The sequence below is a fragment of the Camelina sativa genome, chromosome 20, assembly GCF_030686135.1.
Source record: "Camelina sativa cultivar CO46 ecotype springtype chromosome 20, ASM3068613v1".
Classification (NCBI taxonomy): domain Eukaryota; kingdom Viridiplantae; phylum Streptophyta; class Magnoliopsida; order Brassicales; family Brassicaceae; genus Camelina; species Camelina sativa.
Window position 1 is genome coordinate 3168806 of NC_141899.1, and position 20371 is coordinate 3189176.

At 39.0% G+C, this 20371-nt stretch overlaps 6 protein-coding genes across 10 annotated transcripts; 1 reads left to right on the forward strand and 5 right to left on the reverse strand.

Annotated features, from left to right (window-relative positions):
• Positions 1–125: 125 nt before the first annotated feature.
• On the reverse strand, positions 126–1475 carry LOC104769011 (polyubiquitin 11). The gene is made up of 2 exons (XM_010493126.3): positions 1244–1475; positions 126–981 (listed from the first exon to the last, which is right to left on the reverse strand). Exon 2 carries the CDS (start codon positions 979–981, stop codon positions 292–294), a length of 690 nt encoding a protein of 229 aa, XP_010491428.1. The 5' UTR covers positions 1244–1475; the 3' UTR covers positions 126–291.
• A 116-nt stretch (positions 1476–1591) lies between these two features.
• LOC104769014 (uncharacterized) lies at positions 1592–3173 on the forward strand. Its single transcript, XM_010493130.2, is given in 4 exon segments — positions 1592–1627; positions 1629–1766; positions 1768–1848; positions 2487–3173. Coding segments are annotated over 4 exon segments (942 nt in total).
• An 86-nt stretch (positions 3174–3259) lies between these two features.
• LOC104769013 (isoaspartyl peptidase/L-asparaginase 1) lies at positions 3260–5092 on the reverse strand. The gene is made up of 4 exons (XM_010493128.3): positions 4763–5092; positions 4209–4442; positions 4031–4117; positions 3260–3944 (listed from the first exon to the last, which is right to left on the reverse strand). The coding sequence occupies exons 1-4, from the start codon at positions 4925–4927 to the stop codon at positions 3480–3482; spliced, it is 951 nt and encodes a 316-aa protein (XP_010491430.1). The 5' UTR covers positions 4928–5092; the 3' UTR covers positions 3260–3479.
• On the reverse strand, positions 5041–10582 carry LOC104769012 (uncharacterized). 2 transcript variants are annotated; one of them, XR_015592914.1, is made up of 20 exons: positions 10386–10582; positions 9678–10271; positions 8897–9580; positions 8660–8791; positions 8456–8535; positions 8216–8310; positions 8054–8121; positions 7863–7964; positions 7689–7774; positions 7490–7597; positions 7325–7400; positions 7109–7245; positions 6865–7024; positions 6600–6779; positions 6399–6515; positions 6243–6304; positions 5997–6164; positions 5672–5908; positions 5430–5588; positions 5041–5325 (listed from the first exon to the last, which is right to left on the reverse strand). XR_015592914.1 is itself a non-coding variant. In XM_010493127.2 (19 exons), the coding sequence occupies exons 1-19, from the start codon at positions 10563–10565 to the stop codon at positions 5272–5274; spliced, it is 3573 nt and encodes a 1190-aa protein (XP_010491429.2). In that variant the 5' UTR covers positions 10566–10582; the 3' UTR covers positions 5041–5271. The 2 variants fall into 2 exon arrangements, 1 of the variants encoding a protein (XP_010491429.2); XM_010493127.2 differs by having other exon boundaries at positions 6243–6515.
• A 135-nt stretch (positions 10583–10717) lies between these two features.
• Positions 10718–14008, reverse strand: LOC104769015 (protein MICROTUBULE BINDING PROTEIN 2C). Its single transcript, XM_010493131.3, has 6 exons — positions 13667–14008; positions 12702–13089; positions 12318–12401; positions 11543–11863; positions 11195–11413; positions 10718–11103 (listed from the first exon to the last, which is right to left on the reverse strand). The coding sequence occupies exons 2-6, from the start codon at positions 12906–12908 to the stop codon at positions 10948–10950; spliced, it is 987 nt and encodes a 328-aa protein (XP_010491433.2). The 5' UTR covers positions 12909–13089; positions 13667–14008; the 3' UTR covers positions 10718–10947.
• Positions 14009–15038: 1030 nt separating this feature from the next.
• Positions 15039–19198, reverse strand: LOC104769016 (transcription factor BIM1). 4 transcript variants are annotated; one of them, XM_010493133.3, is made up of 12 exons: positions 18897–19198; positions 18305–18727; positions 18082–18174; positions 17370–17792; positions 17176–17278; positions 16954–17090; positions 16761–16875; positions 16575–16644; positions 16383–16478; positions 15927–16276; positions 15721–15829; positions 15039–15628 (listed from the first exon to the last, which is right to left on the reverse strand). In XM_010493133.3, the coding sequence occupies exons 2-12, from the start codon at positions 18339–18341 to the stop codon at positions 15539–15541; spliced, it is 1623 nt and encodes a 540-aa protein (XP_010491435.1). In that variant the 5' UTR covers positions 18342–18727; positions 18897–19198; the 3' UTR covers positions 15039–15538. The 4 variants fall into 4 exon arrangements, with proteins under 4 accessions (XP_010491435.1, XP_010491434.1, XP_010491436.1 ...); XM_010493132.3 differs by having other exon boundaries at positions 15927–16279; positions 18897–19196; XM_010493134.3 differs by having other exon boundaries at positions 15927–16279; positions 18082–18137; positions 18897–19141.
• Between the last annotated feature and the right edge of the window lie 1173 nt (positions 19199–20371).

Here is a 20371-nt window from a genome sequence, read left to right on the forward strand (position 1 = left end):
AACCACAAACTATTCACCTAACTCATTAACACGTTCAAACCATCATTCGGAACTAGAAGCTAAATACTTTTACCGAGGACATTCGGTGCTTACAAACACAAGCTGACTTGAGGAAACAATCGGAGTTTTACTTGGAAGGATATAATTCCATTCATTCGATTTGCCTTCAGAAAGAAAGAAGAGAAATAAAAAAAGCCGCAAACATAGTTCATCAATTATTTATTTGGGTGCTGGTAAAGCCCCCAAAATACACAAGTTTTAAAAGAAACTTTTGCGTAACCATAACAGAGTCTAGAAACCACCACGGAGACGGAGGACCAAGTGAAGGGTCGACTCCTTCTGGATGTTGTAGTCAGCCAATGTGCGACCATCCTCAAGCTGCTTTCCAGCGAAGATGAGACGCTGCTGGTCCGGAGGGATACCTTCCTTGTCCTGGATCTTAGCCTTCACGTTATCAATAGTGTCGGAGCTCTCAACCTCCAGTGTGATGGTCTTGCCTGTGAGAGTCTTCACAAAAATCTGCATACCTCCACGAAGCCTTAGCACCAAGTGAAGTGTAGACTCCTTCTGGATGTTGTAATCAGCCAATGTCCTGCCATCTTCAAGTTGCTTTCCCGCAAAGATCAACCTCTGCTGGTCCGGTGGGATACCCTCTTTATCCTGGATCTTGGCTTTAACGTTGTCGATGGTGTCAGAGCTCTCCACCTCCAAAGTGATGGTCTTTCCAGTGAGAGTCTTAACGAAGATTTGCATACCACCACGGAGCCTGAGAACGAGATGAAGCGTAGACTCCTTCTGGATGTTGTAGTCAGCCAAGGTACGGCCATCTTCAAGCTGCTTACCGGCAAAGATCAACCTCTGCTGGTCCGGTGGAATACCCTCCTTATCCTGGATCTTGGCTTTGACGTTGTCGATTGTGTCAGAGCTTTCCACCTCGAGGGTGATTGTCTTTCCGGTGAGGGTCTTAACGAAGATCTGCATCTGTAATTCACAAACAAAGATTGATAAATACCCAGATCACTAATGTACCAAACCTAGATAGAATTAACAAGTTATCAATCGATACAAAACTCAATTTCTTTAAGAAAATCGAATCAAATTCAAAGACAAATAATTCGATCTGCGGAAAAAAACACGAACCCTAATCTATCGGTGAAACTCAAACCGAACAAAATTCGAAAAACAGAGACTCAATTGCGATAGGAAGAAACAAGTAATCGTATTAGAGATTCAGAATTTTTACCTTGATCACGAGTGAGAGATTAGGAGAATGATAGATGATTATTAGGTTTTCGAGATTGGGAGCTGAATTGTGAAAGAGATAAAAGAGGTCGTCGGGTTTTATATAAGTTTATATCGAAGAAGAGGATGAGGACGAGACGACGAGTCGGTCACGAGGAAGGTGAGGCGGTGAACCATTAGCCAATCAAAACTATTATGACGTGTATTGGGCGTTGTTTACACGCTACTTCTTGAATAAGGGCCACATTATAGTCCACGGGCCAATGAGGCCCAAATAGAACCTTTAACAAATTAAATACTAAATTTCACTTACAAACCACCATACAACTAACACTAATAAAAGTAAATCATGAGCGGTAAAGGCTTCGATGACGACGATCAAATCCTACCTGAAATTCCTAACGCTAACATTAGGGTGGACAAATTCTCTAATCTACGTGGTAACGATGCACTTGCTCATTGTCACCGTCGAGACTTGCTTGTTCTGGCCTTTACTACCAAATTACCCCCACGTTTGGGGAGATATATAGTGTTATCGGCATGGTGATTTTTCAATACATTACTGGCGTGATAGGGTATGCTTCCGTGTCGCATCCTTTCACAGCCGTGTTAGGACGCATGAGCCACTTGTTCGGTAATGTTGCCATCCTCATGCTTTTGGTCCACACCGTTTCTCACCAAGTCCTTCTATGGATTGCAATACCTTCTTCTTTGTGGCGATCGGTTCCGTTTTTCTCTTCTCTTTCGTTCATTCAGTTTGTAAAGTTAACTCATCCCCACCTCACCAGTTTCTTTTATGTTAGTTTCTTTCTTTTTGTTTCTTACCTTGTTGATTTCTTTGAGATTTTCATCAAAGCTTCTCTAGCTAGTTGAAGCATTTCGGTTTCCCACCAGAAGGTCCAGAAGTAAAACCATCTTCTTTTTTTTTTATCATTGCTACGCCTAAGCAAACTCAGAGAGCATCCAAACGTTCAAAATTCTGCTTAATGGAAATTTCTGATACAAAAATAAATAATCAAATTGATGAATCAAATTAATGCAAAAGTTAGTTAGTTAGTTATAACCGTTTCTGATTTTTGCTTTCACCTATACATGTATATATATAAGCCGCCTCATCTCTTAGAGCTCTTACTAATCTTCAACTTTCAAGAAGAAAAAGAAACAAAGAAATGGCTAGTGAAAGATCTGAGAAGCTCCATAACTTGACTCTAGCGATTATGATGCTGGCCATGGGATACGACCAGGTGGCGTTTTCGATGGGAACAAAAGCGACTTGGTTCCAACCACATTACTTCGGCCTCTGCTCTGTCGCTTACGTTCTCCTCGTGATCGTCGCTGAATTCGAAGACGACGTGGTGGTCAAACGTTTCGCCGATTGGATCAGCCACATGCTTGGATTATCTGCTCTAGCATGCCTCGTAGCAATTGTGTCCGTGGAGTTCGCAATCGGATTGGCTTCTCTTACCGCTCTCGTTAGTTTCTGGTATCTCGTGAAATACCTTAAGAGCCACGAAACCTTAAACCCTTCATCCCTAGATTCAAGCTGCAGCTCAGAGAAGTTAAATCTTGTCATCTTGGCGGCTCTTGGAGGAGCCATGGTGTTTGTCCAGATTGGATTAGCCATGGGATCACTTGAGAAAACTAATCTGTCCCCGGTTTACTTTGGAGTCTCCTCTGTTTCGTATGTGTTCTTCCGAGTCATTGAAGTGCTTGAAGAGAACGTCACTATCAAATCAGTCTCTGGTCATATGAGCCGTTCTGCAGGAATACTCAGTCTTGTTTGCTTCGTGGGATTGGTTTCTAAAGAATTTGCCTTAGGTATCTTCGTCTCTACGTTATTGTTAGTCTTGCGGTACATTTGCAAGATTTGGTGCGCTAATCCAACTGCTCAAGATTTGGCCGCGGAAGTTCAAACGCTACGTTATTGTTAGTCTTGCGGTACATTTGCAAGATTTGTCCAATCTGACGATCTTCCTTAATCCGCCGGCGCTGAATATTGTATAAACAGAATCCAAGATTCCGATGTAAAAACCTTCTTCCGGTCATATTAGCATAAACCCATTTTGGTGATACAAACTCCTTATTGTATTATAGTGAACATGAAAGCCTAAAGAGAACCCATAACAAAGAAACAATGATGGTTTTATTAATTTGCATCTTAACCCTTTTGTTTTAACTTTACTGATCCGACTTACGATTCAAACCGATTCTAAAGACTGCAAGCAAGGTTAGTGGTTTCAGTTGTTTGGCCAGATTGCGATCTCAGAGTAACCATCTTCAGTAGCACAAGCCCTGAACATACCAGTAGTGTTAAACGGCATTGTGACTTCACCTTTAGCAGAGACAGCAACGAGTCCACAGCTTCCTCTAGGAACGGATTGGTCAACAACATAAGCTGCTGCCTCGGTCAAAGACAAGCCTTTATAATCCATGAGTGCAGCCACGTCTCTAGCCACGGTTCCACGGATGATCTCTTCTCCTTTACCTGTAGCTGAGACGGCACAAAGGTGGTTAGCGTAAGTTCCTGCGCCAATGACTGGCGTATCCCCAATTCTGCCAACCATCTTGTTGACATAACCGCCCGTTGATGTAGCCGAAGCTAGATTCCCAGCACTGTCTACGGCTACACATCCGACTGTTCCGATTTGGCTGTCGCCACAATTTTCAAGTTCTTTCGGAGGAGTAGGGGCTGTGTAATCCAACTGTTATAAAGGAATTCAAAGTTTTGTTTAGTATCACATGAAGACAAGCCTCAAGAACTTGGTTTCTAAGAAAATAAACATAGTACCTGGACTCGATTGAATTCTTTGGCCTGCTTCAGCCTTGCAACGTTTTCAGGAGTTATGAAATGGCTAGAATCGACCGTCTCAACTCCCTAGAAAAACCAAAGTTCAGAGAAAGCTTTACAATGGACTATGAGTTTAACTATCAAAACAAGTCAAATAGCTATATGTACACTAACTGACATGAGCTCTAGCGAAAGCTTCAGCAGCATCGAATGCAAGATATATATGAGGGGTTTTCTCCATGACGAGGCGAGCTAAAGAGATGGGATTAACGACAGTGGTCAGGCCAGAGACAGCTCCACATCTTTTAGTTTTACCTTCCATTATGGAAGCTTCCATTTCAACAGTGCCTTGAGTAGTTAAGACAGAACCTTTACCAGCATTGAAGTCCGGGTGATTTTCAAGTTCACGAACCTTCAGAAATAATGATCAATCAAATCATCCATAAAAACAAAAATGTAAAAGACAAAGAGTAACTCAGAAATTATCAAGCCTTGAGGAGTATAATGAGAGAGACTTGACGAATCTCAAACGCATACTTAAAAAATTGATTATTTCAGAAATGGTGATCGTATTCATTTTGGGACTAGTCTACTGACTGATGATCACTACGAATTCTCCGTTTCCTCATCGACTATAGTCTAAACTATAGTGTAAACACAAGGATCCGACCAGCTGCCATATGTGCATAAAAAATAATACATCGAGAGAGAGAGAGAGAGAGAGAGGCGTACGACGAGTTCGGCGACGTCTAAGGGAGGCTTGCCGGATTTGAGGGCGGAGACGCCAAGATCGAGGCAGTGACGGAGGGCGATCTCACGAGGGATACGTCGCTCTTCGGGGAGATCGATCGGGATGTCTCCAGCTCCGCCGTGTAGAGCTATCGCCCACCCAACCATCGCCCGCCGGATAACTTAAAATAAAAACACGTTGGCTCACTTTCCCAAAACTTGCTTTAGTTCACAAGATTCTTTCAGATGTTTAAGTAAAATGAATTCATAATACAGTACTCTTGTCTTAAACATTTGTTTATTAATATAAATTACACTTACAGTATTACTCCCAACAAAAAATCAAGTTTTTTTTTCTTTATCGTGTTGTTGTTAAACTAGTCACTAAATCCTCTGCAATTAGCAGTTTTGCCTATCAAAATCTATGTAAATGAATTTCTTTAAAAAAAAAAAATCAGCTACTGTAAAGTGTAAACTCTCCGACTGTTTCAACAAGAGCCTTGAGACTTCTCTCATGATGATTCATCTTGGTCTTCGAAATATGATTTCTCCGACTTCAAAACTCCCTATACGCAATATTATTAGACAACAAGGATCAGGCTTCATGTTCATATATTTTAATATGTTTTGGTAGTATATAGAAAAAAGTGAGAAAGAAACCAAATGTTACCTGTATGATCAGGATGGCTGCTTCCTTATGTATGAGCTCATTGTACCCTTGGCAACCATAATTCTGAACGCAACTTGGGCAACCTGTTTCAGCTGAGCAGCGGCAAGACTTTAAGAGATCAAGAGCCGCTTCGAGAAGCTCAGTGAACATTGGACGGATCTGCAGAGCAGAAATGTTCAAGAGTTACTTATCATTCAATTCAACAAATAAATCTTTGAGATTTTTTTGCTTTCACAATTTACCTTGGCGGAGATGCCAGTTCCTCCACGATGACGATCATATAGTAAGATTCTTGATGGGAAATAGCGTTGCTCTTGCGGATTTGGACATTCTGGAGCTAAGTCTGAATAGTTGCAACGCACAAATAGTGGAACAACGTGGAGAAGAGCATGACAAGCGGCATGTAAACCAGCACGGAATGATAACTTATTCCCCTCAACTTCTGATTTTACTGACTCAGGGACTTGAATCCAAACAGCCTATTTATATTATCCATAAATCAGTCTTAAAAATCACAATGTAAACAGTAAGAGTATGTGTGTGTGAGGCTGCAGGTTGAAGACAAACCTGTGATTGGTAAGAATAACTTGGGAGTGAAAGCTCAACATCATCAATTACTTCATCGTTTTTTCTTCGGATACGAAGAAATCCAAACCACTTTGTTGTCACTCTACATGCATTACTTTGTGCTGTTGTCCTATTAAGTTGGTTCTTAAGAGCCTTTAATACGTAAGCCTGAAACATGAACTTAGTAATGATTTTTTCGCAAAGATTCAGAACTATCAAACAAGAAACACCAAAGTTTATACTTACAGTTTTACCACCAGTTACATGGATATCAGTGTAATCCCGAGTCCTGGTGTAGTAATCCACGTCTGCTAATTCACACCAAGCAATCTTTTCTTTTATATCCAGACTCGTGACCAGATAGGTCCTTCCTTGGTTCATATAAACAGCTCCTTCATATACCTGGAAAAAAGCTTTGCTTTCCTCGATTTCATCGAGAAGATCTTCACTTTTCTTTTCCATGACTCTGTATCTTACTGTCTCTATGGCCCGGATAGAGACTTTCTTCGTAGGCTTTTTCTGAGAAAACAAGCAAAGGTATTTAGAGCTAGGTAAGGAAACTAGGTTTTGGGTTGTATTTTTCAAAGTAGCTCGAATATTTACCTCTCGACCAATATAGGTCCATATTCTAGAAGCAGAATCACGGGATGGGTCAAAAGTCAAGTATCCTTTGTTCCTGAGTGACCCAAGAGCGTCGCTTATGCCAGAACCAAAGTGTTGTTCATCATACTGCAAGCTCAACGGATGCTCAAGAGCAGCACAAGCCAAATGCTGCACAAGGACCTACAAGAAGAAAAGTATCAAAGCAAGTCAGTATAATCTCAGCTAGAGTTAGTTGGCACAAGAATCCAAACAGTATACTACTAACCTGCTCATTTTGAGAATCAATAACGCAGCACTCGATTGGGCTACGAAAGAGTTTGTTCGGGAACTTCATGAAGTATTGGTCAAGCGGACCAGCAAAGGCAACATATACGGCAAGAGAAGGCCGTTGTCGTCTTCCAGATCGCCCGGCTTGCTGCCAAAGACTGAAACTCAAAAGTTATCAGTTGCACATTATGGAATTTAAGTTCTAAAAGAGAAAATAAAAAGAACCAATCAAACTGATTTACCTGGCAATACTGCCGGGAAAACCTAAATGAAGAGTTACATCGATGTGACCAACATCAATCCCCAACTCAAGTGCGTTTGTTGCAGCAATACCACAAAGCTTTCCACCAAATAAATCGCTCTCTATTTTCCTCCGGTCCTGCAAAATATTGATCTGGTAAACGCAATTCATCTACAAACAACACCAAAGAACAGACACATAAAAATAGAAAATGTACCTCAGCAATGTAGCCTCCACGATATGAGGATATGGCTTCAACCAAATGAGGGGCAGTCTTTTCTAGAATTTCACGTCTGCGGCATATTTAACGGATGTCAAACTCCATCAATCAAATACTCTAGTGTGAATTGTTTTACTATCAGCGGTAAACAAGAGGACTTACGTCAAACATAAAACAAGTTCACAGAGTTTGCGAGATGGACAAAAAGCAATGCAACGTAGGCCATGTTGAACCATCTCTGCGAAGAGGTGTGAAACTTCAGAAGCTGGGCTGTAAAGAAATGAAATGATATCTAATGTTAGCTATAGATGACAATACATTTTGATTTCTTGTTAGCAAGGCCAATTACTCAAAAAATTACCTTGATGGTGTATCGTCAGCAGCTCCATATGGTTTACCTGCAGCAGCTTCACTACTGCTCACGAATTTCGAACTTTCTTCAGGTTTCTGTGATACAATAGATTAAGGAAACATTGAGTAAATAAAGTTTTAAAATTGGTTACAAAAAAAAAAAATCAAGGAAACTGAATTATACACTTGTTGGAAGAACTGATGGATTCCACAGGACAAAAAGCTTTTCAGAGGAAGGACTTCCATCATTTTCTATCAGCTCGAGCTCAGATAGGTTTGCAAGCTCCTACACCAATAGCAAATCACGTTTTGATCCAGAATGATAGATTTGGAGAGGCGAATATTTTATACAGATGATTGGTAATGTAGGCCTACCATGCAATGTTGTCGAGGATTAGCAGAAGTTGCAGTGCAAAATATGAAAGAAGGATTGGCACCATAAACTGAAAAGTAGATAAGTTTGATCAATTCAAAGTCTAAATGGACGAAATTCGTAATGAAGGCTATATTGGTTTAACCATGGGATCAGTATTGCACCATGAGAGCACAGGCGGCGAAGTCTTCTCAATATAAGGGCTGTGTGGCAGCCAAATGGTCCCTTGTAAGTATGGGCTTCATCGATCACAACATACCTGAAATTATCAACTTAGAACTTAAATCATTAATGATATATGGGCTTGTTCCTCTCTACACCAGTTCATGTCTTGCAATGCTTCCATTGATATTATTCAAACTTAAAATGAGAGGAGATAAAACCTTCATAGGAAGATGTGTTACCTAAGGTTAGATAAAATCCGGCTAAATTGTCCATGGAGAGGCATAATTGACATATGTAACATATCGGGATTTGTGATCAGCTACATGCATAAATTCCAATACTGTTAGACTTGTTAGTTAGAGAATTATGTCTTCGGAATTCAGATGAAACTGAGTGAATGAATCACTAATCTATTGGGGGGGAAAATGACAATAAGACATTACCAGTCTAGCATTACTCCTCAGCCATGTTCTATCCTTATAAGGAGTATCACCATCGTACACTCCCATGTTTATGCTTGCTTCGTGTCCTTTAATCAAATCAGACAATGCTCTTAATTGATCCTGAGCTAAGGCCTATTCAAACAAACAGAGAGTCTCTTTCTATTATAGCAGTTCTAAGAAGTTGTATGATCTCTTAAGCATAGAAAACTCAAAAGAAAAAGAGAAAAAATGAGTAACCTTGGTCGGAAATAAGTACAAGGCACAAGAATCTGTGTCTTTACACAATTCCTCAAAGACAGGCACATTATAGCAGAGAGATTTTCCACTGGAAGTCATAGTTGCAACCACAACATTCTTCCCAGACAAGGCTGATGAAATTGCTTCAGCCTGATGGCTGTAAAATTTATTGAGTCCAATTCGTTTCAAGGCAGACTTGGTGGTTTCTGAGAGCTCATCTAACATTTCGACGCAGGCAGCTCTTCTAGCATTGATAACTTCAACGTGAACTACCTGTCCATTAGATCCAATACCATTCCTGAGATGTTCGACCATCTCCGATGGTTGCAGTGAATTTGTGTCATGACACAAAGTCTGGGATTTACGAGAACCAGAGAAAGAAGTGCCGTTCCCAGCCTGTCTAGCTTTGTTTCCACTAGAAGCTCTACCTTCGCTGGCAAATTTAAGCATGTCCTCCAAGGAAATAGCTATTCCACACTCACCTCTATTCTTTACCAGTAGTGATTTGATTGACTCCCACAATTCAGACTTAAAGGAAGTCTCCCGTTTTTTCATGGCACTAAAGACCTTTGCAAGTGGAGTTTTCTTACGAGCTGGTTTATAATCTGTCTCCGGATAATCAGCTATAACTATAGCATTCTCATGGTTCACAGCTTCAAAGTCATCAGTGATAACCTTTACAACCTACAACAACCATTGCGAACAACCATTGTGGTTACATATTAAAACATTTAGCCACAAAATAAGCAAGTATACTTGAAAAAAGATATAGAAAAATCACCTTGGGGCATATAACTGAGAGATTCTTAACGTCTTGTATACCAACACGAACTCCAGACACTGCTAACCGGAAAAGAGATTCCTTCAAGCGGGTTATATACAACTTCTCTCCCATTGATTGAATAAGAGACGAAAAAAGATTCAGAAACGCGAATGTCTCCATAGACAACTTCACCCAATCTGGACAAGAACACAAAGAGCTAGTTCTTGTATCCCATGACATCAAGCACTTTGTAGAACTTGGAGATGTCAAGCAATTCCTAGACTTCAAAACCCCAGCAAGCTTCTCTGTGTTCTGACCCTTAAATGCATCATTACAATCAGACTCCAAAGCACCATCAAAGAACCCATATGGACAAGCTTCTTGATCCCGTTTTCGTTTCTCCCCAACACAATGGCTCTCAGCTGCTTTACCGTTTTCATCTTTCAAGGTTGAATATTTCGGAATCCTCACAGAAGCACTCAATGAGGGTTTTAACAAATCGGGTTTTGGAGTCTGTGGTTGTTCCTTCTTAACATAGGGAACCAAACTCACGAACTCACCGTCATTGTTAACAACAGCAGCAACTCTACTCTTCAGACTCAATTTATTTTGCTACAAAAGATAAAAATTCTAAATTGTAAACGATACAAACGAGCATTAAGATTTCCCAAGAAGGGTCTGATAAGGGAAGAAACAAAAAACGAAACTTGTAATCAGAAGCATTACCTTGTAATACAGATGGAAATTGGGAAAAAAAGAAGCGGGAGGGAAAGAGGATTTTAGGGCAATCTTAAGGTCTTGGATTGTCCCGTCGGAGGAAACGTAAACGGTCGTCGATTCGCCGGTAATGCTTCTGACAGAGATCGCAACAGTGCCTCCGCCGCTGCTTCGTCTCTCGCTCGCCATTACCGAACTTTTACTTTTTTCCTTCCATTAACAAAGAGAAGAAGTTTTTATTTATGAGACTTTGTTGGGCTTTTTTCAAACCGACATCGTATTGATGGGCTATGGCGCGGGATTTTTTGACACAGGTGAGTGGATTCCGCACGTGCGAACTATTTTTATAATACAATCTGATATTATATGTTCGAAGGATACATCATCATCATACTCAATTACTCATACATGCTCAATTTGAAGAAACAAAAACTCGAGTTGCGTTCATTGATTTTGGGGGAAACCATAACTTTGTGTTTCTTCTCCAATTTTTTTTCATGGTACAAATCTACATACATCTAAAAACAGAACCAAGGAGTGACAAATCCTATAAGAAGGTACCTCAAGATGATTAATATGTAAAGGCTAGTGATTGCAGGTATGCTCTTGCTTTTGCAGCCATGGCCAGAGATTCTTCATCTTCTCGTTCCTTTGCGGTTGTCACTGCTGCAACATATGCTAATCTTGCTTCTTCCATCTTCCTCAGTTCAGTTTCATCTACATCATCCTGTTGTTAATGTTGTATTCGCATCAGCTTTACATATGACCCCGGTTAAAAATAAAAAAGAGAGATGATTGTAGTGTGGTTTTTGACTTACAAGATATGGAATATGATCAAATTCATATGGTCTTGCATCATAATCCCTGTCTGGTTTCTTGGAATCGGGTTTCGCCAGAGTTTCGAATACCCGTGTGAACGTAGAGATTTCTCCTTCAAGAGTATTTAGCTGTTCTTGAAGCTTGATTGCCTTCGTCCCTGATGTCTTTGCTTCCCATTGAGTCTTCTCAAGGGCAGCTTGCTTGTCTGCAAGTTTGATCTAGTGAAAACAGCGAAAGGAAGCTATCAACAAGTGAGAGCAAACTGAGTATTCCCCACTTTGTTTAAAACCACATTCCAAGTAAAGACAAAGGAAAAATCTAAAGACACATTATTGAAAGAGGTTTACCTTTGTGTCCGATAATTGTAACTGCATAGACTTGATCAACATATCCTTCTCAGCAACCAATCGTTTTGTTGCTTCAAGCTTTTCTTGGATATCGTTTACCTGGTTCTTTGACATTTCCATTGACTTAAAAACCTCTTCTTTCTCCGATAATTTTGTCTGCAAGTCATTCACTTGCTCTCTTAGTCTAGTCAGTTCTTCCTTTTCTGCACCAGCCAAAGCCTTCGTGTTTTCACCATCTTCCAAAGAATTGTTCATAATATCACTATTGTCCTCAGGGTCTCTCTTCTTTCTTCCTGGGACTGTTTGAGAACCATTTCTTCCCTTTAGATCAGATACATGCAAATACAAGCGAATAAGTTAGTTATACAGCCGAGCATTGGAAAAACATTGAGTAACATTTGGCGAGGAGAATTAAAACCCAAAACCACCCAAAGAAGTTTTTTTTTACAAGTTTGAAGACACCAGTGCTCCAACAGAGAACTATCATTACAACAATTTACTTCTCATAATAATAACTAAAAACACCAATAACCCCTTAATGGATATACAAATTATGAGTTAAAGTCATTAGCCAAGATGATATCTGCTCATACCCCAAAAGGAAAAGATAACAAATTCAAATCATTTATTTGAGTACCTACCAGTGTTAACCCAACCAAACACTACAAGTCTTAAATATAAGCTATGCAACCAAGCGCAACAGTGTATGGATAAAATGCCATAAAGAGATGTGATAAAGAGAGATCAAACGAAGACAAGAAGATTGACATCTTACCCTTCTGGACAAGGAATCTTTAGAAGGCATCTTAGTATAGATCATGGAACCACGCCGCTTAAACGAACTCCTTTCTTTATGTTCCTAATAGCGTTCAAATGAGAAGAAAGCTCATTACAAAAAATTCAACCTAAACAATGAAATCTACAAAACTATTCAGAAATTTCAGATTTTTATTATCAATTTCTCTCACATTTACACATATCGACATTTTCCCCCAAATAAATCCGTCAAAATTACTGCAAATTTCTCAAAATTAAGAAACCAAATCCGTCTAAAACCCCAAACATAATTTCGATGAATTTATCACCAAATCCCCTCAAACCCCAAAGCTTTTGAGCTAAAACGGCCCAAGAGAGTTAGAAAAGAAAAAAAAAAAATTACCATGTAATGCTCGATAAGGGGAACCATCTCAACGAGATCTTTTAAGAGACGACGATCTAGATTCTCGTTACCGGAGTTCGTACCGGCGACAGATTGGTGAGGAGACAGTCGGAGATCGTCGTCGCCGGCAAGCCACGAGCTATCATCCCCAAATCCAGAATCGCTTTGCAAATCCACGAAATGCTGCTGCTGCTGTTGCTCATACATCTTCTTCACCTTCCTCCTCCGTAGTAGTATAATAGATCTGCTTCAGTGATTTATGATTAAGTCCTCAACAACCCCCAGAGGTCTGACTTTGGATTTTTATTCAAAATAAATTCATTCTTCGAGTCTGAGCTTTTTTGGATCTCAATCCCTTTTTTTTTTTTTTCCTTTCTCCAACGTTCATCTGAAACAACCAACTTAAGATTACTAATTTACCCTCATCTTCTTTCACAATTCTCTGGATTTACCCCATGACTTTTTGAATTCTTTCCTTTTAAACCATCTTTTCCTTCTTTTAAGGTTCCCTTATTTCTAACTTTCTAACATTTTTATGCTTGGTTTAAGTTTGGAAATTGACAATTAAGAATCATGTAATAGAGATTTCATTTTTATTATTTCAATCACCAAAAATAGTAAATAACAATATCATAATAATGTACTTATTACTTATTTATTTCTTTCTTTTTGGACAAAACATACTTATTACTTATTGGATGTGGGTAATTATGATAGAAAACGAAATATAGGCACCGTAGTTGTAAATCTCAATAATACAAGGTCTTAAACGCGCTCAAGGAGGTCGTTTCAATTTAACATTTGTAAAACCGTAAAAGTAAAACAAAACCCAAAAAAAAAGGTTACTTTTGCTACAAGGTCCTACATTGGCTATATGCTCTTTATATATATACGTATTTCAACCATAACTGTAAAAACCCTAATTCGAGAGAGAGGTCATGGAAAATAACCGTCTTAGAAATTACCGGCTGCGCGGGGACGACGAGGAGGGAGATGCTCCTCACTTGCCTTCGACGATAACTCGTAATAAGGGGAAAGACAAAGTCGGATCCTCTTCTTCCTCCACCATGGCTCGGCCTCCTTCCAACCATGCTATCGTTACCAGCCTTGGCTTTGATACGGATGATGAGATTCGCCCTTTTCGTCCGTATCACTCTCATTCACACTTTTACAATCTCAGATCCCTTGATGAGGAGATAAGGCAGTCAGTTGCAGCAACCAGTTCCGCCCCGGCTATAGTAGAAGAAGACATAGTGGGGTCCTCTTCTTCATCCACCGTGGCTCGGCTTCCTTTCAACCATGCTCATACTATCGTTAGCAGTAGGCCTGGGCACTAATACCCGTTACCCGTACTCGACCCGTTACTCGGCTTGCAGCTTTAGGGTCGAGTAAAGGGTATTATATTTATATTACCCGTGAGTAAGGGACGAGTATAGGGTATTAATTTAGTTTTCAATACCCGTCCCGTTATTCGGCCCTTTACCCGTTTTGCTACCCGATTTAATTTATAGAGTTAGAATTAAAACCTAAGTTCAACTTAGCCTAACTGAATTAATATATTATTTTTATTTTCAAAATTCGTAATTTTATAATTTTGGAACTATATATTGCATAAATTTATGAATTTTTCATTTTTTGGATTTCAAAAAATAAAATTATTATTGCGATTATTAACATTTTTCTATCGGGTACTCGTTTTCCGGGTAATAATAAAGGGTCGGGACGAGTAAAGGGTCAACTATTTTTTACCGGGTACCCGTAACCGTTAGGGTCGGGACGAGTAAAGGGTCGGAGAAAATTCAAGGGTACCCGTCCCGTGCCCAGCACGAGTTAGCAGCTTTGGCTTTGATGATACGGATGATGAGGAGGAGAATCCTTCTTTTAAGCCTCCTTCCAAGCATGGTATCGTTAGCAGATTTAGCATTGATACGGATGATGAGGAGAATGGCCCTTTTAAGCCTCCTTCCAACCAGGCTGGCTTTGATACGGATGATGAAGAGAATCGCCCTTTTAAGCCTCCTTCCAACCAGGCTATCATTGCCATGGCCAGCAGCCTTGGCTTTGTTGAGGATGAGGAGAAGCTCCCTTTTAAGCCGTACCACTCTTCTCATTCATACTTTTACACGGATCCCACAGCCCTTTTTGAGGAGATAAGGCAGACTTATGGATGCTGATGAGGAGGATGTTGCTAGTAAGATGATGATGATGAGCAGCACATGATGATTTATGGTAACACTTTGCCTGTTAACTTACTTGTATAATTGTAGTTATAGCTCCTTCAAGTTAGTTGGTGTATCGAAAAATGTTATGTGAGTCTTCTTTACGATAACAGTGCTATTTTCAATGATGAGATTTCTTTACCATTACAGTAAGCTTTAATAGTAACAAACAAAAAATAGTATTGCATACAAGTAATAACAAGATAGATCCAAAAGAGTGTGTGAAGATGATATATAGAGGGTAACAAATGATTTCGCATAACATAGGAAGCTTCTCGAAAACATTGGAAGCCTTCTTCCCCTTAATAATGATATATTCCTCAAAAGAAGGATAAAACCCCAAAGAATATTTGAGATTATGTTCTAAAATGCGGTTAGCACAACCGGGTCGCACTAGTCTTCTTCTTAGGTCTCAAAAGATTATGGACCCACGAGATAAAAAAAAAACATGATTTTCGAATGTACAAAAGAAACAATCAAGATATAGCTAAAAATAATAAACTATAATCCCTTTTTTGAGATATAAAAAAAAATATTAGAAGAAAAAAAACAGAGGAATCAACTTTGGTGTTTTTACCGGATTGTGTGTTTGGTTTTGGTTTTTTGTGTTTAGAACTTCTATTGTCCCGTCTTGAGCCGTTTTGGTTTCCGAGTTTGCTTGACGTCCTCGTTTCTGGTTCGAGAAACTGGTCCACGAGCTTCATGATCCTATCAGTAGTAAATAAACTAAAAACTATCATGATCAAACCCAACAAAATTGTGTTTGAAATTGAATCAAACGTAAAGAAAAATAAAGAAACCTTGAAGGAAGACGAAGACTGTTTAGCGAGCTCGATTTCAACGGAGATGCTTGCTTTCGTTAAGTCCACCCCTGAATTCTCCAATGCTTCTCTCAGTGTTTTCACTAAACTGCTCCACACAAAAGTTATAAAAAAAAAGAGAGAGGTAAATACCTTTTTGTTTTAACTGTTACAAGATCAAGAGGAAAGGTCTTTTAGTTTTTTACCCTTGTGAGTAAACACTTGAAATACTGATGTTACCCTCAAGAATTTCCTCATCTTCTACTTCTTCTTCTTCTTTCAATGGCTGAGTTTGACTCCGAGAACTCGGGATTGGCTCTACGGCTTCTGATGACGCGACTCTTGTGTGGAACTGAGGTACAGGGTTACCCGCAATCACAGGAGAGAAAAAATTGTTGCTTTGAATCGACAATGGAAAGGTCGTTGCGGCTGTTGGATGATCGATAGCAACGCCTTGAGCTGTTGCAAGTACCGGAACCGGAATGTTGTTCTTCTCTTCTTCCAGTTTTGGAGCAAAAGCAACGGTTCCTTCAGGTACCAGCTGTTGATTGTTTCTCTGCTGTAATGTAACCAGATTAACATTACATGGTTTGTTTGTTTTCAGTTTCCAACCCGGTAGAAAGAGAATGAGGTATGGTAGGAAAACGTGAGATTGTGTTTACCCAATTCAATAGCTTTGCAGGTTCGTGATTCCATCCTTGGTAAGAGGTTTCATACTTGTCTGCTTTCTCCTGTAAGAATTGAATATACTCGATAACCTGTACAAAGTTTCAAAATAATATATTTTAGAGATTAAGAAATGATGAGAGTGAATAATCTGTTACATAACTTTTGAGAGAAAATCATAGTTATACCTCTAGTAGGAAGGAGGCCTTGTCCCGCTTTTGGTCACTGTTAGGTATTAGTTGTCTCAACATTTGAAATCTGCAATGGAGATCCATTAACAATGTTTGATTAGTCTCACCTCTCTGCTAAACTCTATAACCAACTCCGCTTTTGCTACATATCATATCTATGAGTACAACATATTCAAGTCTTACCTATCATTGATCTTACTCCTTCTTCGTTGCTCTGTAGCAGAATGTTTAGACCTAGGTGTGCTCAGCTTTTGATCGTTACCAGAACCTCTCACATCTGCTTTTACCCTCAAATCGACTGTAGAGAACGAATCGGTCAGATATTAAGCTTGTTACGGTTTAGAAAACATAAAGCTGACATTTTAAAAAATCAAACCTCTATGGCTCTGGCTAGTCGAGGAGCTTTCTTTCTTCATAAGAAAATCGTCTTCATCATCTAGATCATCTTCCTGTGAACTTCCTTTTGCTGACCTTATCATGTCCATGAAGCTTTGGCTCTTAAGCCCAGATCCTCTGCAACCAAATTGAAACCTTAGTCGATCTTCCTTTTTAAGACCATAGACCGAGTGATAGAGGAAAGAGAAGAGTTGAGACTTACTGAGAGGAAGAGCGAGAACTGAAACCGCTCATATGGTTATTAGTCAAAGACTGGGACCGTCGTTCCACCACTGGCCATTGTCCCACAGTTGCTGCAACATCAGCTATAAATCAAAGAAAACAACTGATATCATCATTTTCTAAACACATGTAAACTAGTCTAATTTAACATCACGATATGAATATTCTTGTTACCTCTCATATTTGCTCTCTCCCCAACATTATTCTCCTTCCTTGTCTGTCCCTTCTTCCCAGAAACAGATTCATCCCAGAGAGTGAATCCGCTAGCTGCAGCAGCGTAAGAGCTGCAATTAGAGTTTGAATTCTCGTCCAAAATGTTTCTTTCATTACCACCACTAGCTTGCGCAGCAGCAGTGAACATCATCGGTGGTGACAACTCCGGCTTAGGAACTCTCTGATGATGATGATGAAAATAAGGAATTGGGCTTATAGTGTAAGTCCCTATACCACCAGGAAGTACGTGCTGAAGCGGTGGTGGAGGTGCAGGGGGAGGTGGCTTCTCGGACGCTGTAGTGGTAGTGTTAATCCTACTAATCTCTTCTTTACCACCAACACATTCTAACGGTTGAAGAAAATCATGGGTTTTCAAGTTACTACCTGCTCACAAAATGAACGTTGAAAGAGATTAATTGAGAGAATGTATTCGAAGGCGGAGCTATAAGCGACATGTGTAACCCCATAGAAAAGGGTCCCCAAAATTCTGTGGGCTTAAAACAGAGTTGGGCCCATAAGGACCCAAGAAAATAGCAAATGATCCATCATGATTCGTCTTAAAGTCAGATCAGATGCACGCGCGCAGAAGCGGAAAAAACGTGACGCCTTTAAGAGAATCTAAATAGTAGTAATAATTTATTAAGAAAAGGGTAAAAGAGTAAAATGAAAATACCTTGAGAGGAAGGTGGTGGTGTAGGCTTTGGATCTGATGGGTGGACGGTTGAATGACTGCAGAGCGATAAAAAATCATGTGTTGGTTTTCTACCTGTGAAAATTCTTCTTAATTAAAAAAAAAACCCCAAAACAAAACAAAAATAAATCTTGTAAAAACTAAACTCTTTTTTTATATATATATATTATGATAATATATTAGTATAACAGATAAATAGTGTTACCTTCGGTTTTGAAGGGACGAGGTTGAGGAAGCTCCATGGAACAGCAGCTTCGACAATTCTTGAATTTTTAAAAAATTAAAAAACAAAAAACAAAAAAAAAAAATTATAATTTGTGCGCGGGAATTTTCAGAATTATGCAGCTGTCTCGGATAATTCTTGGCAAAATCGACGGAATTAGCTCAGATCTGCGACTTGTATCAGCTAAGTCAATAGATGTTGTCTTCTCCGATGGTCAAAGAAGCGGAATTGAGCTCAGAAGGCTCTGAATTATGCTTTTTCTCCGTGAAAACAACTCGAATTCTGGTCAAATTCCAGCTCTCGATTTGACCTAAATCGGTCTACGGTGCAGCTTTCACCGAGAATTGAACCGGAATTCGACCGGAAGAATCGTCGGAAACCACCAAATTCGTGGATTCGATAGATCTGTCATCAGAATTGAATAGAAAAACACAAGATTAACCATAATTCAGCAGAGTTCATAGCTTAAACCAACTCAATTTTGCATAATTCAAGTCAACCAATGAGTATAAGTCAAAATCTAAAACCTAAATTAAACGAACGGATTTAGATTTTAGAGCTAACAAAGACGTACCTTCTTCTACAACGAATCAAACCACAATTGTGTGAAAGCTTGGTTTGAATTCCGAGATTAAAAAAAACTCTTCGATCTGATCGGGAAGAAACCAAAAAAAAAAAAAGATCAGCCAGAGAGCTTATCTCACTCTCTCTCTCTTTCTCTTTCTCTTTCTCTCTCTCTCTCTCTCTCTCTCTCTCTCTCTGTTTTGAGAGGAAAACGAGAAGGCGGAAATGTTTTATACAGTCATTATAACGCTCCCCGTTAAAAATATAAAAACACGGAGTTATTTAAACGACGTTAATCTAACGGAGTCACGTGGTGGATGTCTCTTGGTTAGTTGCTTTCTAGTGTAAGGTAACAGAGTGGGTTTATCCGTTTAGCGGCGCTCTTTTTTTTTCTTTTTTTTTTAAAAAAAGGTAACAAAAATAATACACACACACGCACCAATTTTTACTTATTTTATTTATTGTTTCGTTTTTGGTTTAATCGATGTACTTACACAACACAACACTACTACGCTTTTGTTTTTTATCGTGTTCGACGATCCCAATATTGTTCCTAGTTTTAAATATTTTATTGTTTCTAAGAATTACTGCGATAATCAATTATTGCTCGTATGTACCTTTTACATTATTTAAATTAGTATTTGAAGTTTTCTATATGGAGTATTCGTTAATCTCAGCAAAATTTACATTGTAATTTATAGTCGAGGAATCGTAATTTGCTAACATAAACTCTTTACTCATTTGTTTTCCTGATTAATACTATTGTATGTGACATTTATATTCATTGACTCTACCAATTTAATGGTCATTTTTCAATATTCGTTGTCGGCAATTGAAACTCACATGCAGGCTATTAATTAAACTCTCTCTTTTTCTTTTATAGGCATGCATACGAAAAAAATATGTTTATAATAGTATGCTACTACAATCATGGCGATCTATCGAACATTAAATCGTCACGGATTCATAATTCAATACTCCAATTAATCAGCTTGTAGTTGTTGGTGACGTTTTCCTTTTCTTTATTTCCTATATTCATTACTATAAGCTTTTGGCGTGTCAACGCACTCTTTTTATTTTTTACTACATAAATTACGTACGTCGACTAATATTCGTCGATGTAAATGCAACCATACGAAATACGAAAATCAGTGAAGTAATTAAAAAATGGGGAGATATCTGATACTACTAGTGTTCAAGTCCTCGGATATTCTTGTATTTTTCGTTAACTTAATACACCAAGACTTAAATGAAGCGAAAGAATAAAGTTGATGAAACCATGTGTCTCCTCATCATTTTCTACCTTTTTCTTTAATCAAAAATGAAAACATAAGAGTTGAATCCTTATAACAAATAAATTTTTTTTACTAATCTTGTGTCGCTGTTTAGAAAATCATGCGTATAGGATTGATAACATAAATTCATACACACTTCAGCTGCTTCTGCAATTACTTCGTCTATATCCTGATCATTTTAGACAAGTTC